Raw genomic sequence first — 12,499 nt, 5'->3', positions numbered from 1 at the left:
GCTGAATGAAAAATGAAGACTTTGAAAGAGACGATAGCGTTTACAAGTAATGCAGCTAATACCGTCTTCACCCTGATTACTTTCTTTAGAATATGTAGCATGATAGAGAATCGACCTACTTTTTTATTAGCGGGAAAACATCTAAAACACGTCCATCGTAGTTTTTTTTATCGGCATTTTCAGCATTTATGTGACTACGTAATACACAATTTATATTATTATGCTGGTGTGCCTTCTCTAGAAGATTCAGTTGTATTTTCTGTGGATACAGTTCTAGAGCTAGCAGTGAGAGCATTAAAATTCACCGAGGGAAAGAATCATGCCATCTGTCTACGGTTGGTCTTTGTAGGTGCATAAAATTGAAAGCAATGAATTCATGGGGAAAAGAAACCGATGGACAATGTATTCCGTGTCGGCGTGTCACGCTGTCGCAATACGAGGTCAAGGAATCTGCGTGTTGGACGAAATGAAGTACATACATGCATAGAATTTCACATGAAGCGATGTGTTTACTGCCAGAACTATTTATATAACATTTTAGTCTTCGTTCATCTCTCTCTCTCTCTCTCTCTCTCTCTCTCTCTCTCTCTCTCTCTCTCTCTCTCGGTCTCTTTCTATCTCTTTTGATTTTTGCTTTCTCGCTAACTTATTCTTTCTACTTTCTCATCCACTCTGTTTTGTGTGTCCCCTTATGGTCAACAACCGTGAAAAAATTCACGCGTCCGGCAAAATACGACATAACTAACGTTGAAATTTTCAAATGTATTATATGCTCCTCGAAATCAAAGAATCCGCAATTATTTACAAGTCCGTGCTGCGCGAATAAGTAAAAAGACGAAAACAAGTGTGCGCCTTCATAAATTACCGTTACGGCACCGTTCAAACAAAAATAGCGATGGAATCAGGCTTCGGGACTCGAATGTTTGAAGAAGTTACTTTATACGAAAAAGTAAGTTTATTCTGTTGGACTGTCAAATTTTGTATCGAAGAAAAATACAGCATAATTTACATGGATAAAGCTGAATGGATTTAATTGTATTTATTTAAATATATACAATGTGTCGTGATATAATTATATCGTGGCAAAATTATTCGCAAGATATGACACGGGAACAGAGCGTGGAAATAGAAAGTTTTACGAGTAAAATGATACAGGGATTATTATCGGAATTGCGTAAGTTCGATTCAATTGAGAAATAATCTGGACAAATTTCGTCACGTCCGATTACATTTAATTTGGCCAGAATATTTTGATCGAATTTTTAAACGCCGCCGCGTACACGCTTACCGAAATTTGACTCCGTGACCCATCCGGCGACGTCGATTTGCATTTCGTTCGGTATCGTTTCTCAATTCGGAATGTAACATAAAATTCTCGTCGCAAATGACATTTCGAAGGCAATCGCTATCCTTTTCCTCCCGCGGATTATGTAGTGCAGTTATTTTTGAGAGAACGCTCTTATCATACGTCGGCCCTGAAGATCACGATAATCGAAACACAGCTTCTAGAGCACTCTGTTGCTAGATCTACGAGGAAGTGGTTTACTCAGCCGCAGCAATACATACGACGACCGGCCGCGGCCGTAGTGTACATTACGTTGGTGTACATATGTATGTACATACATTGAATTTTTAGGTAGTTCTTGGTCATCATCATTTTCAATCATCTTTTTCGTCGCCACAATGGACACTGATGTTGAATCTTGTCTGAAAGATTGGAACGACTTAGCACAAGATTACAAGGAATTAGAAGTAAGATATATTTCTCGTTAAACCGAGACGTTAATGTCGTCGATAGTTTAACGTCAACCTAGGTTAAGCGTGTCCCTTTATTTATGCATAGCGACACTCCAAACCGGTGTTCGAAGAACATAAATCACTATCGAAATTAGGTAGTGGTTCGGTCCGAGAAAGTACTTATTTATTCTTCTGTGGTATCCGCTGTAATACTCTTGCACTTAATGCTTTAAAAATAATAATGTGAAACACAGCAAAGTTAAAAACAAGAGTCTGTTTTAATCGTTTGGCTGGGGGTTGCTCGAAACAGAGAAGAAAGGAACGAAAACCTTATTTGAGACTATACGGAGGAATCGTACGCTAATACGTTGGGATCCGAGACAATTCGTTACATAGGAACGAATATAGTTTTCATTAGTTTCAGAGTTGACAATGTTTTCGCTATTACATTTTCTTTGTAAGAAAGCATATTATGGAGCAATCGGTAAGAAGAACATTTTTATATTGTCATATATAGGCACTAAACAGGGAATATCTTGCAAAATTAGAAGAGGTAAGCGAACTCCAGGTAAAATGCTTGAAAGGCATTTCTCATCAGAGGTATAGGATGGGTGTAATATCAAAATCGTTGAAACAGTAAGTAAATAATTCTAATAAACTGATCGTTACTATTTTTCATGAATCGTAACAAATTTTTCATGATTTTAATCAGATTACACGCGAGCGGAGCACGACAGAGTCTAGACAAGCATATGACGAAGAGGAAGCAGCAATTACATGAAATAGAACAAACATTACCAAAAGCAAATGGCACATACCTTCAAATTATTTTAGGCAGTGTTAACGTTTCCATATTAAATAAAAGCGATAAGTGAGCACAGTTACGATGTTTATATCGAAACGTATAACGAGTATTATACAATTGTAATTTGTTGTAACCTTTTTCAGATTCAAGTATAAGGATGAATATGAAAAGTTCAAATTAGTCCTTTCTGTAATTGGTTTTATTTTATCTGTGATAAACCTAGTAACTAATATCAGGTAAAACATTATTTATTTTATATTGTACTTCTTTTGCTTTTATATTATATTAATATTTTATAATGCACATTTTTTTAGAACCTTGGAACTTAGTTTTATGTTCCTTTTAGTCTGGTACTATTGTACGCTGACGATAAGGGAAAGTATATTGAAAGTAAACGGTTCGAGAATTAAAGGCTGGTGGAGATTTCACCATTTCCTTTCGACCGTGGTTTCTGGAGTTTTGCTAGTATGGCCTAACACAGGGCCATGGTATGCATTTCGACAACAATTTATGTGGTTCAACGCGTACATTAGTAAGTTGGTTCTTATCAAACGATTTGGATCTTTATAAATGTTCATTCAAAATTTCATTGCCGTAATTTTCATTTACAGGTTTCGTGCAGTATTTGCAATTCTGTTATCAACGCGGTGTTTTATATCGCTTGAAAGCATTAGGCGAAAGACATAATATGGATATCACTATAGAAGGTTTTCATTCGTGGATGTGGCGGGGACTGTCGTTTCTCTTACCATTCCTTTTTATCGGATATCTATTCCAATTGTATAACGCGTACATGTTATATACGTTAACATCCCATTTGGAAGCTACGTGGCATGTTCCAGTTCTCAGTGCAATGTTCCTGGTCCTCTTCCTCGGTAATATGATAACTACTATTATGGTGATTCCTCAAAAGTTAAGACAACGTGTGAGAGATCATCTTCCCGGAGTGTTTGCATCCAAAGCCGAGAAAAAAAGAGAGGTGAATAATGAAGAGGACGCAAAGGATACAAAATTTGATTAAAAAGACAATAACGTGTATCAAGTACATTGACCAACGAGGCGAGAATGAGAGAAAAATAATAATAAAGAATGAGCAAAATGCAAAGATAATAGCAGTCTGAGAAACCAAGTAGTTAGATATATTAGTTCTGAACGAAAAAGTGCACAGAATACCAAAAAGTAGATGGAACGTTCTACAATTTACCGGATTCTTTCTTCTGTGAATCAACGTCTTTCTACAACTATTACTAAGCACAAGACTAAGTTAACTAGCGTTCCAGCTCGTTGCAACATACCTAGAAATAATTTTCTCGGAAGCATTCTTTTTCTATACCTTTTCATATCTCCAGGGACCGATTAACTTTATATGGCTGTACTACCTTAAAGCTTTATTCTTGTATATGCTGTTAAAATGTAAAAAAAAATATGAACGTGTATTTGTCACGCTCATTTTCAAAATTTCGTTGTATTAGGTATTAATCTAACTTACAATTAGTCATACATTTCACTGATATCATGCAGGAAACAATATACTATACCTTTTGCAGCTTTTTTATGAGTTCTTTATTTTTTAAAATTTTTTAGTCTGCCTCTAAACATAAATGTGAAAGACATCGGACATATTTGCGAAGGAGAGACCGTGTTGGTAAATAACTGGTAATGGTACATACGAAACATGAATTATCATTATGAAGTTATCATTGTAACGCTCTGCATACATTTATGCCATGATTATTTAATTAGAATAACATGTACTCACGCACACCTTTGTATGTCAGTGCTCACTCTGCTGCTAAAATAGTTATTCGTATGTCGTGCATGACACTCCAAAAAGTGTATGTAATATAAATATTATTTGTTTTTAATGTATTTATTAAATTGTATGTGTAAATAAAAATAATATCGCTCTTCGCATATATATATATGTATATATATATATATATATATTAAAATAATCAATTTCCTATTTTTATTTACACCTCTATTTCCATTTTCTTTATAAGATACCTTTAATCGGTGTGTGACCGAATTTGTTAATTTTATCGTAAAATATCATAACAATCGTGTACCTGATCGTACCACGCACTTATTTATCTAATTGCAAATATAGAAAGCTGTATACATCTATATACACCTACAGTATTACCTCTGACAGATAATAAAACCTTAAATATTATTCATTCTTCGCTCAATAAAATATAGACGATTATAGAAATTGTGTGCTAGAGTATTCGCACGAATGAAGCTACATACGTACTTGCTTAGATCTGTATATAACAAAAGTTAAGCGGTATAACGCAAAAACATGTGTATACAAGAGTAAATTCTCCCCAATTGTCTGTCCGTTTATGAACAAAAATGAAAAATTTGGGATTAGGTGATACGATTATTCGAGCCTTGCGCTTCGTTTTTATCATTGTGGACAATCGACAACTATGAAAACGGGCCGCGAGGCTCGAAAAATCGTATCTCCTCTTCCCGAATTGTCCATTTCTGTTTACAAGCTGAAGCACAATTGGGGAGAATTTACTGTATGTATGTGAATAAATCCTTCATTTTCGTTTTTAATCTGATTCGACTAAAATATAATTGAAGAGTTATTGGCAGGGATTGAAAAGGTTCCAAAAATAGCAGATCGGTTCTGACTGAAACAGTTACGGAAAACCGAAGAAGTTTCATGGTCCTCAATGTTACGAGGTATATCTGTTATGTATTTCAGTTATATTTCGAATTTTTTACACAATATACATGTTACTTCTACATACAATCCCACACAACATTTATGCACAAGTTTTAAATTACTTGTAAACGTTATGTGTGTTGTGTTCCATAGTTTAAAAAGGTTCCAGTTATATTTTAACCGATAATGTAACACCTCCTTTAGTTAATTAAGGATATATAACCCAGAGTGTCATCGTTCAAAATACTATAAACGTTTAAACGCTCTTATAGTCCTCCGAAACAAGCGAGGGTACCTAGTACCTCGGAACGTGGTACAAGCCTTGAATTCGAAATATAACCGAAAAATAATAGTTAACATGAAAAACCGATATATAATAATATTGGTTCTTAAGAGTCGGAACCGAAACCGATACATGTACCACGTAACAGTTATGAAACTTATCCGGTTCCTTATAACTGTTTCAAGAACTGGAACCGATAAAATAACTATTTTCAACCCCTGGTTATTGGCCTCAAAATGATCATAGCGATGCTGTTCATCGTTTTGGCATCATAATCTTGCATAATCTGCCTAAACATAGTGGGTGATAAAAATTTACATTGGTTGCTAGTGCTAAGTGTAAACCTGTACCAACAACCTCGTTTATGGTTACACTATCGAAGAAACGTTCGCGGTAACATGAAGTAGCATAGAGGGCCTCGAAGTAGCATTTGCTCGTTCATACTCTTTGCTATCGACATTCGATAAATAGATTGTGACGAAGGTGGAATAATTCGCGCTTACGGATAATATGCCTGTAAAAATGTCTTGGCCTATCGTAATTGGTATTATACATCCGAATATTGGAGGATGGGCTGGTGCTTACTTCGCAAGCAATAGTGTGAAGACATGGTACGAGGTAATTAAAATCGTTTCGTTTTTCATAATACATAAATTCGGCGTAATTTCCAGTTTGAGAACAAATCGTTACAACTGGGCATTATCGCTATATAAGTACTAAGCGATGCAAAAGTATAAATGATTATGTGCAATGAATCTCATGAAATCAATGTCTCTTTTTGTATCGGTCTATAATTCATGTAGTATGTACATGCACGGACCTAAGAGTAATCGTGCTTGATCGTGATATTGAGTCATACGAGGAGCGGTATACGCGATAGGTATACTTACGTGAATAATTTTTTGAAACAATCGATCAAACATTAACTTAACGATGTGAATTATAGTTCTGAAAAAATAATAACCATTATTTAAAGATACTTAATTAATTTCGACTCTTTTACTCTTCTATACGAACAACGGACTTAACTGTACTTAACTGTGATTATCACTGTATTTAAAACGATAGGATACCTGTACCACATTTTTGATTAAAGGGAAACAAAACACTTAATATTCGAATATTAATTATTCTGTACCTACATCTTGTAGATATACACTTTTTTTCTTAAATCTTATCAAGACCTTGAACAAACCTTCTTGGACTCCACCAAACTGGATGTTTGCTCCAGTATGGACAACTTTATATTGCACAATGGGTTACTCTTCCTATTTAGTATGGAAAGATGGAGGTGGTTTTGAAAAGGCAACCCTGCCACTTTCTATTTATGGAACAAATTTGTTACTAAACTGGGCTTGGTCTCCGCTATACTTTGGGCTACATAACGTGAAATGGGTACGTTATAAATAATAATTGTACCCTTCTAACTACTAACTCAATCTTGATTCTTCTAATATCTCGCATCCGTTGTATTTATAGGCCTTGTGTGACATTGTTCTATTGTGGGGAAGCACCTTAGCCGTGGGATTTTCCTTCTACCAGGTGAACAAACTCGCCGGCTGTTTGATCATTCCTTATTTCGCTTGGACTTCTCTCGCCGCTGCATTGAACTATGTCATTTACAGAGATAACAAACCAAAAGTAGAAGCTGTTACAGATGGAAAAACTAAATAATCCTGAGCTACGGATTCATAGTGAAACGCACCAATCTGAAACATTACTTATTATAAAACAATGCTTCGTACTTTTCGTTTTTATAATTATTGCATCACTGTTGTTTAAGAAGATAATGTGCCTTGCATTGAATGCAAAATACCGTTAGTATACATATTTTTATTATTTGATATGAAATAAAGGTTAGTTAATCAACCATACGTACATTACAATAAATATATATATACATATGTATATATATATGTATTATATAATATATACATTACATATGTAATTATAATTCATTATCCGCGTCATTAATAAAATCATATAAAGAAACCTGTAAAGAATCACTTTCGTACTCTTTCATGGGTTAATCTACCCTATTCTGTGTTGATCTAACAAACTCTTCACTATATTACGCTTAAATCTTAGTTTTGCTTCTTCTTTCTACAATGCCACCTCTGTGCAGTATGATCAATGAATTAACATCTTTTATACAGAATAGGGCAGAATATCTTACAGAAGAGAGGTATCGAATACGGTACGGGTTTGGGCGGGTCTTTGTATCCTGCTTCCATATCTCATAAGCGCTATGTAGGATCTGTTGCGTAAATGTAACCTTGCTGTTGGAGTACGTACAAGCGTTTTTCAACAGCATCCTTGTCTGAAATAGACCGAAAGGATTAATTATTTTCGTTTCACATTAACGCGTGCATACGACCAAAATACTTTACATTTTATAAGAAGAGCTCTATCTTGACTGTGACTGACATGCTGTGATAACGAATGTAGCAATATTTGTGCCGTATGATATCGTTGGAAACATTCTGCAGGATTACCAAATAATTCATCCAGTGCTGCCGACTGACACTGTGAAAAAATATAGAGACAAATAATATCGAGTTCGCGATAATAATCGCGTTAATAATAATATTTACCATTTGTATAGCATGATTATAAAGGATTTTGTCTGCTGTAGCTCCTGTTTGATGAAGAAGTCCAGCACTATTCAATTGTTTGCATTCTGTTAAGCACGATCGGAATTTTTCATTCATTGTATTCAAAACTAAAATACGTTGAAGAAGTTTTAGAAACGTCGAATTTCGAGTACACAGCTAATCGTAAGCAAAATAAACGTATCATTACCGTTTTTAACGCTGGCAGTCGGTTGTAGTCTGCCAGCTTTAAGTTGTTGCGTTGCGAGACTTAATCCAGAACTGAGCCATTGAAGAGCACGAACAAGTAGAATGACTTGCTCGGCCCTTCTTCTTGTCGCCGCATTGCTTGCTTGTTCAATGCCACCCAGAGGTGCGCCTAAAGGACCTGCTCTCGTTCTCGCCACCTCGCACACACATTCGCATAGTGCAACAACAAAGTTCAACTTCGCTAATATCTCGCTATGTTCCCGTTCTAAAAGCGTTTCCTCCGGGAGTTCGGGAGCGATGAACGTTAAGGGACGATCATCCTTTGCTGTAGGATTTATTTCTGGTAGGAGGTTTTGAAAACTACCAGCCTCTAAATTTTCAATAAAAAAGGTCAGTTATATCCCCGCCCGACTATGTTCTCAAAGTCAACAAATACAATACCAGAAGATGCAACAGATTAAATACCAGATATTTCCGGAAGAGTGACAGCTCTTGTACCAAAAGGAATAACAGGTGAATGCCTCAACGTGTTGTTATTATCCTGAAAAGCTCTCGATGTAGGCGAACCCAACACTGCCAACGGTCCTGTTAGTAGCGGCGAGGACGCACTGTTGTTTCCGGTTGAACGTCTCAACGGTGACGTGCCGCTAGAAGTATGCGAATACCTCGTAACAGGGCTAACTTGCCATGTGTTTGGTGGCGGGGGTGTTTCACTTAATCTGAAAATAATCACGATGATGCATTTAAAATAAATGCATTTTAAAATAAAATAGTAAGATAACGAATGCATAGAAGATCATTTACACACCTTCTGCTGGGTGGCGTACCAATTACAAATTGAACACTAGGCGGACTAAGAGAGCCAATGTCGGGAGCATGACTTCTATGCGAATCCACGCTACGTTTCATACTGATTGGTTGAGAGCGTGGAACAACGCTGCTTCCAGACCTCGTATTGGTGGAAGGAGACGACGGCTGAGCTATACTTCTTTGAGATGGTACGGGAATGGGTTCCAAAATGGGTAAGAAACAGGGCCTTGGTGGACTTACCGCCTCTCTATTTGTTTGTTTGATATACCTAGTCAACGTTAGTGAAATAATGTCGCTGATGTACGATTCTGAAATCTTTACAGAACAAGAACGCATGACTTACTTAACTTGTTGCGTGTTAGGATTATTGTCCATGTCACTGCTCAGATCACTTGGCACAAGTACAAAGTCATCTTCAGGACTGGAACACGGGCTTGTTGTGTCTGGTTCCGATCTTGTTACAGCAGCTGCTCCTTCCTGGATTATCAAAGTTCCAGGCGAAGCGGGAAGCTCGGCCGGAACTGGACTCGGACTTTCTCTAGATCCTTGAAGAAAAGGATGTCCAAAAAATTCGTCGAAGGGCATACGATCCCTGGCGTTACGCCTCAGTAGACCCATCAATAAATCTGACAATTCAGGCGAGGTACCGGGTGGAATTCTAAAACAGCGCATTAAAATAAATAATATACATCGTACGAATTAAATAAATAGAACAAACTTTTGCCGCATACGATAATATATTTTAGTTATTATAACATACTTAGGACCAAGATTCGCATTTTTCTCATAAAATAATTTTAAAGCTTGAGGAGTATGAGCTTGAAACGGTGCTTTTCCAGTAAGACACTGAAAGACGATTGTTCCTAAAGACCAAAGATCTGCTTTCGCGTCGTACTGAAGCGACATTATGACTTCGGGAGCCATGTACATCGGCGATCCACATAACGTCGCCGCCATTACACCGTCTTGTAAAAACCTAGCGAAACCAAAATCCGCTGAAACGTAGAATATATTCTAAAAATTAATGATGCTTGCATTTTGTCTGTGAATCGATTGGATCGTTCCTTACCAATCTTTAAAGTTATTTGATGTGGCTGAGGACAAGCTTTACCACAATTGTGACTGAGCAAAATGTTTTGTGGCTTCAGATCTCTGTGGACTACGCCTTTGGCATGCAACGCTTTCATCGCGCCTGCTAATTGCTTTAAAAACACTCTGATAGTGTCTTCGGAGAGAGTGCCTTTCGCTAGTATGAACATAATAAATTTGAAATATAATACAACGGATATAGGACAAACTTCTGCTCGCAGAAGATGTTCTTTGATACTTTTTTGATAAACGTACCGCTTAAATAATCCGCTAAGTCTCCTCCGTTACAATATTCCATAACCAGGAAGACATAATGATTAGATTCCTAAATAATTTGTGATTACATTAGAACGGAAACATCGATATATAATTTGTGTAAGTAGATAAACTGAATTATTTGGTATTCAGCGAAAAACATAAAATACTAACCTTACAGTCCAATAACGCAACAACATTTTCATGATGCAGTTCTGTTAGTTCCTGTAACGTAATGTATTAGTCAACAACAAAACAACGACTTCTTATTAGAGGAGAATAACTTTGGCCTCGAAGATTTTAAACAATTAATTCGTAGAACTTGTAGTAAAAGGTTATGCTTGTTTAATAAAGTCTCTTAATTAGCGAATGTTAAAATGAATTCATTATGTATTAAAGAGAAACAATATTGTTTATAGCTGAATTTGAATAAAAATAATGACGGTAGCACAAGCACGAGTTCATTCGTAATTGAAGTACAAATAACAAATTAATTTATAAACCTTAACATGCTCGAAAGAAATTAACTACAGCATCGATGTACCTTTAAAATCTTGATCTCTTTCCCAAGAAGATTCTGCGACTTCGCTAGACTCTTTTTAGTGATACTTTTAATTGCCACAACGAAATTTGGTTTCTGTAAAAACAAAAGACCCGTTCACCGATGCCGAATCGTTCTAATCGTTTCCATCGGAGATCACATTTTCAGACTAAAATAAATCAAACACTTACTTTACGATGTCTACCTCTGAAGACTACAGCGAATGCGCCGTGGCCTATCAGATCTTTCGTGTTGTACTCGTAGTCGCCGACGATTTCCATTCTTGATCCTGATTACTCGGCGATCGAGAAGGTTTCACCGACCTTTGACAATCGCACTCAATCGTTTACAAACATAAAAGAACTGGCAAAGGAGATGCATCGCCTGCGGAGAGATCGATAAGCGTTGTGAGAAAAGTCGCGGCCTGTACGATGTGCTCTCTCATGTGCAGCCTGCCCCGACTCAGTCTCTTCGATCCTTTTCTCTTCTATTCTATTCTTTCCTTTTCTCCTCTCTCTCCCGGATGTCTTCAATCGAAAAAACTATATTGGTCTACATTTTATTCGACCTCGTAAATTCACGTTAATCATCGACCCGTATCACTACACTGACAACAAAGTATGCTCGAAAATACAAAACACAGCGGAGCACCTACTGTGTCGTACAATTGCCGTCGCAAAATGTCAGACGATCGCGCATAGAGGTCGTGTTTCGTGTTAACACCAACAGGTACGTGACGATCGGATTCGAGACCCGTAACATGTTTCCATATATGTACATATTTTTACACAATGAAAAAAAGATTACCGACATTACAAACAACTGCGAATTTGATCGCAATTTTTCATTTCGGAGGTCTTGACTTATAATACGTCGTATACAATGCAGCTGCATTACACACCACCGCTGACTTAAGCGGAACCCTTTATGCTTGTATTTTAATCTAAATATTAGACTCTAAGGATTCTTCAAGTACATTATACATATGTACATTGTACAATTATACGTGTCCATATATGCATAGATTTTCAATAGTGACCCGAGCACTTTTGGATGATCGTATAAACATATGTATAATTGTATAAAATCATTGTCCAAATTTTGTTTTACCGGGATCCAATCGTAAGAATGTTGAAAATGTAATTGACAACGTACGACACAACATTTCAATTTGAATTCGATCAAATAATATACTTTGATTTTATGAAATTTTTTAGGTTGTCGATGTGGCAGTCAAAGTGTTAAAACTGTGGCTTCTTAACATGATTTTTACGGTAATCGCGTCAAATTTATCGTAAAACTTGAATTAAAACAATCGAAAAACAATATTATATTTAAAACATTTAAAAGGAACGTCAGTTTAATTCGAGTATACAATATGTATGTCATGATGGCATGTATACACACATGTGTACCATGTAAATACATAGTTCAATGAAGAATTTTTTTAAGAGGGTTAATTTGGAATGATCAGCCCTGCAAGATGTGCATACGCATA

The 12,499-nt window shown here is 36.4% G+C and overlaps 3 protein-coding genes across 5 annotated transcripts; 2 read left to right on the top strand and 1 right to left on the bottom strand.

Annotated features, from left to right (window-relative positions):
- Positions 1–640: 640 nt before the first annotated feature.
- LOC117218125 (transmembrane protein 120 homolog) lies at positions 641–4,487 on the top strand. 2 transcript variants are annotated; one of them, XM_033466261.2, is made up of 7 exons: positions 641–949; positions 1,637–1,752; positions 2,255–2,373; positions 2,450–2,608; positions 2,686–2,778; positions 2,857–3,074; positions 3,154–4,487. In XM_033466261.2, the coding sequence occupies exons 2-7, from the start codon at positions 1,684–1,686 to the stop codon at positions 3,561–3,563; spliced, it is 1,068 nt and encodes a 355-aa protein (XP_033322152.1). In that variant the 5' UTR covers positions 641–949; positions 1,637–1,683; the 3' UTR covers positions 3,564–4,487. The 2 variants fall into 2 exon arrangements, with proteins under 2 accessions (XP_033322152.1, XP_033322151.1); XM_033466260.2 differs by lacking the exon at positions 641–949 and having other exon boundaries at positions 1,297–1,752.
- A 1,415-nt stretch (positions 4,488–5,902) lies between these two features.
- Tspo (Translocator protein) lies at positions 5,903–7,379 on the top strand. The gene is made up of 3 exons (XM_033466265.2): positions 5,903–6,123; positions 6,688–6,900; positions 6,985–7,379. Exons 1-3 carry the CDS (start codon positions 6,016–6,018, stop codon positions 7,177–7,179), a joined length of 516 nt encoding a protein of 171 aa, XP_033322156.1. The 5' UTR covers positions 5,903–6,015; the 3' UTR covers positions 7,180–7,379.
- Positions 7,319–11,702, bottom strand: Atg1 (serine/threonine-protein kinase unc-51-like protein Atg1). 2 transcript variants are annotated; one of them, XM_033466264.2, is made up of 13 exons: positions 11,193–11,702; positions 11,005–11,097; positions 10,635–10,685; positions 10,461–10,530; positions 10,186–10,362; positions 9,877–10,111; positions 9,460–9,774; positions 9,115–9,363; positions 8,772–9,025; positions 8,308–8,676; positions 8,100–8,227; positions 7,896–8,031; positions 7,319–7,825 (listed from the first exon to the last, which is right to left on the bottom strand). In XM_033466264.2, exons 1-13 carry the CDS (start codon positions 11,280–11,282, stop codon positions 7,752–7,754), a joined length of 2,241 nt encoding a protein of 746 aa, XP_033322155.1. In that variant the 5' UTR covers positions 11,283–11,702; the 3' UTR covers positions 7,319–7,751. The 2 variants fall into 2 exon arrangements, with proteins under 2 accessions (XP_033322155.1, XP_033322153.1); XM_033466262.2 differs by having other exon boundaries at positions 9,115–9,384; positions 11,193–11,701.
- Between the last annotated feature and the right edge of the window lie 797 nt (positions 11,703–12,499).

This window comes from Megalopta genalis, chromosome 1 (genome assembly GCF_051020955.1).
Source record: "Megalopta genalis isolate 19385.01 chromosome 1, iyMegGena1_principal, whole genome shotgun sequence".
NCBI lineage: Eukaryota > Metazoa > Arthropoda > Insecta > Hymenoptera > Halictidae > Megalopta > Megalopta genalis.
This window is presented reverse-complemented; position numbering and strand designations above follow the sequence as displayed.